A 3187-nucleotide genomic window follows, 5' to 3' on the forward strand; every position below is an offset into this window, starting at 1 on the left:
TGCATACATGTTTCGTAGGCTGTAGATTACAAATAATGAGTTTTCCTCCATACTTTTTATTTTTCAGCGGTAAATTCCCACTTGGTATGATTTGAAGTGTTGTGCCCAATGTAATATTTACAGCGGCCAATCTAAAATATGTTAATATATTTATGTACATAGATATGTTGTTTTTAATATTGTATGTATATACATATGTACCTCATGCAAAGAATTAATTATATGTGCAATGTGTTTTGCCTTTATTTCTCTTTTTTAAATAATGGTAAAACTTTTTATGGCATAAAATTTTGATGGATGCCACTATCCAATTTCTGCGTAGAATTGCTCGGTGATTGCGAAAATCGAGCTTTTTTTTAATCGATACGTTTTTGAGATATTTGCAATTTACCGTTTTTCGGCTTAAAACAAAAAGTGGTTCCACTTAATCACGTATATCTCACGAACTAACAATGAAGGAAAGGGAGGGATAAATACAGAAGTAATGAGTGGTCAACTCAAAATACGTAAACATTTTGTATGAAATATGAACAGAAAAGCGTTACTAAGGTTTACGTGGCGTATGAGTAACTTTCTTTCAAGCTAATTTTTCATGCAAACAATTTTTGCGTACTTTAATTTGACCATTCATTACTTCTTTATTTGTCCCTCGCTTTCCATCATTGTTGGTTCGTAAGATATACGTACGTGATTAAGTGAAACCCTACTGAAAAGGAAAGAAGAAATTTTAAACGAATAAATTCTATACAAAAACTATAATTGTTTTAACCATAACCGAACAATTGTTTGTGTATACATGCATTTGTCNTACTTCGGACTTTTTCTGACTATTTCTGGGAGATAAGGAACGCGCATTTTTTAATCGATAGGTTTTTGAGATATTTGCAATTTACCGTTTTTCGGCTTAAAACAAAAAGTGGTTCCACTTAATCACGTATATCTTACGAACTAACAATGAAGGAAAGGGAGCGATAAATAAAGAAGTAATGAGTGGTCAACTCAAAATACGTAGACATTTTGTATAAAATATGAACAGAAAAGCGTTACTAAGGTTTACGTGGCGTATGAGTAACTTTCTTTCAAGCTAATTCTTCATGCAAACAATTTTTGCGTACTTTAATTAGACCATTCATTACTTCTTTATTTGTCCCTCGCTTTCCTTCATTGTTGGTTAGTAAGATATACGTGATTAAGTGAAACCTTACTGAAAAGGAAAGAAGAAATTTTAAACGAAAAATTCAATACAAAAACTATAATTCTGTGTTCGTATGGAAAAGTAGCTTATGTCGAAAGGCCGGCTTTAGTATAATGCGGCATTCCCTTTATTTTTTAAACGACAAGGAATTTTTTGATGAGACTTAAAAAGAATATTGACTTGCTAGTATCGGAACTATTTCTTGCACGTTTATTTGCTAAAAGTTGTTTAACGGCTTAGCGCCCGTAAGTCATTCGCAATCGTATGCTGCGAATGCCGATTTATACTAAAGCCAGCCTTTCGACATAAGCTACTTTTCCATACGAACACAGAATTGTTTTAACCATAACCGAATATTTGTTTGTGTATACATGCATTTGAGGGTGCTGTCAACTAAAATTTCCTAAATCAATTATGAAACAAAACAGAGTTGATCACAAATTGCTCCAGATTTTCAAACTTACGTGGAGTGCATGAGAGCCATGTCTAAGTCCCGCTCTGGGAGATCAGCTTCCCAGTCAAGCACATTATCTAAAAGCAAGCCACCACGACATGCACGAACTCGTCCATCCTCACCAGAGCGACACCTGCCGCCACAAGGCTTTTGACCCACGGTCTCCGCCGCTGTTTTGCGCACGAATTGGCGCCTGCATTTGTTGCATTGATCCACAAACATATTGCCGTGGAGCTCAGCTAAGAGATGTCGTGATAACCCTGACTTCAAATGCAGTCCATCGATGTTTTGACTGACAATGTATCGCACATAACCATGCTGTGTTAGCGCTCGCAACGCCATATGTGTTTTTGTTGGTTTTGCGTGGTTAAAAGATACATTTATGGTAGGTTTTTCACCTTTTTCCTCCAATGTCCACACACCTTTCGGACCTCTGCAAAATCTTTAAACTCCCTTATTTGTAAGAAAAATAATCTATCGGGCTTACCGGAAATCGGGTATTCCAGCGCTGGTGCTTACACCTGCGCCTGTATGTACTACGATACGTCCACGTCCGGCTAACATCCAATCTACTAGTTCGGCGCATTTCTTCTCGACTGTTTCGGGACTATCAAATTGCTATTTCAAAGAATGCAGACCTAGTAAATAGTTTCATATTAGATTTTAACCTACCTCTGGTAAACCTAAAATGCCTTTGTTTTCATATGGCGATAAACCATCCGCGTAATTGCAGCTCATGTTTTTCTTCAAATTAAAATTAACCAGGGCTAAGNCCATGCTGTGTTAGCGCTCGCAACGCCATATGTGTTTTTGTTGGTTTTGCTTGGTTAAAAGATACATTTATGGTAGGTTTTTCACCTTTTTCCTCCAATGTCCACACACCTTTCGGACCTCTGCAAACTCTTTAAACTCTCTTATTTGTAAGAAAAATAATCTATCTCGCTTACCGGAAATCGGGTATTCCAGCGCTGGTGCTTACACCTGCGCCTGTATGTACTACGATAGGTCCACGTCCGGCTAACATCCAATCTACTAGTTCGGCGCATTTCTTCTCGACTGTTTCGGGACTATCAAATTGCTATTTCAAAGAATGCAGATAGTAAATAGTTTCATATTAGATTTTAACCTACCTCTGGTAAACCTAAAATGCCTTTGTTTTCATAAGGCGATAAACCATCCGCGTAATTGCAGCTCATGTTTTGCTTCAAATAAAAATTAACCAGTGCTAAAGAACTTTTTGCTACAATAAAAAAACGGAGGAAAATGTCTACCGAATTTTGAATAATGGCACCTTTTCTAGAGCTGTAGAATAAATAGTCGATGTTTTAATGGATTTGTTATTTTTGTCGTCATCGATAGTTCTTCACACTATGGGCACTGTCACACGGTCAGTATTTATTGACGTGATCCATGATTCAATAATAGGTGCGTTCGTTTAAAATCTCCAGCAGAAACCAACCAACTGCCAAATTCCGGCGAAATGTCATCTGTTCGCTCACAAGAGAGAAATATCCAAAATAGTACGCGAACAGAAAATT

At 36.9% G+C, this 3187-nt stretch overlaps 1 protein-coding gene across 1 annotated transcript; it reads right to left on the reverse strand.

The window, feature by feature from the left end:
- Window positions 1-7: 7 nt before the first annotated feature.
- LOC108354404 (NAD-dependent protein deacetylase Sirt6-like) lies at window positions 8-2956 on the reverse strand (the record flags this gene model as incomplete). The annotated part of the gene is made up of 5 exons (XM_017605595.1): window positions 2846-2956; window positions 2322-2387; window positions 2137-2267; window positions 1660-2082; window positions 8-131 (listed from the first exon to the last, which is right to left on the reverse strand). Coding segments are annotated over exons 2-5 (744 nt in total), but the record flags the coding sequence as incomplete, so codon positions are not given.
- Window positions 2957-3187: the final 231 nt, after the last annotated feature.

Source organism: Rhagoletis zephyria, unplaced genomic scaffold (genome assembly GCF_001687245.7).
Source record: "Rhagoletis zephyria isolate East Lansing unplaced genomic scaffold, Rhagoletis_zephyria_1.1 Rzeph_scaffold_35684, whole genome shotgun sequence".
Taxonomy (NCBI): Eukaryota; Metazoa; Arthropoda; class Insecta; order Diptera; family Tephritidae; genus Rhagoletis; species Rhagoletis zephyria.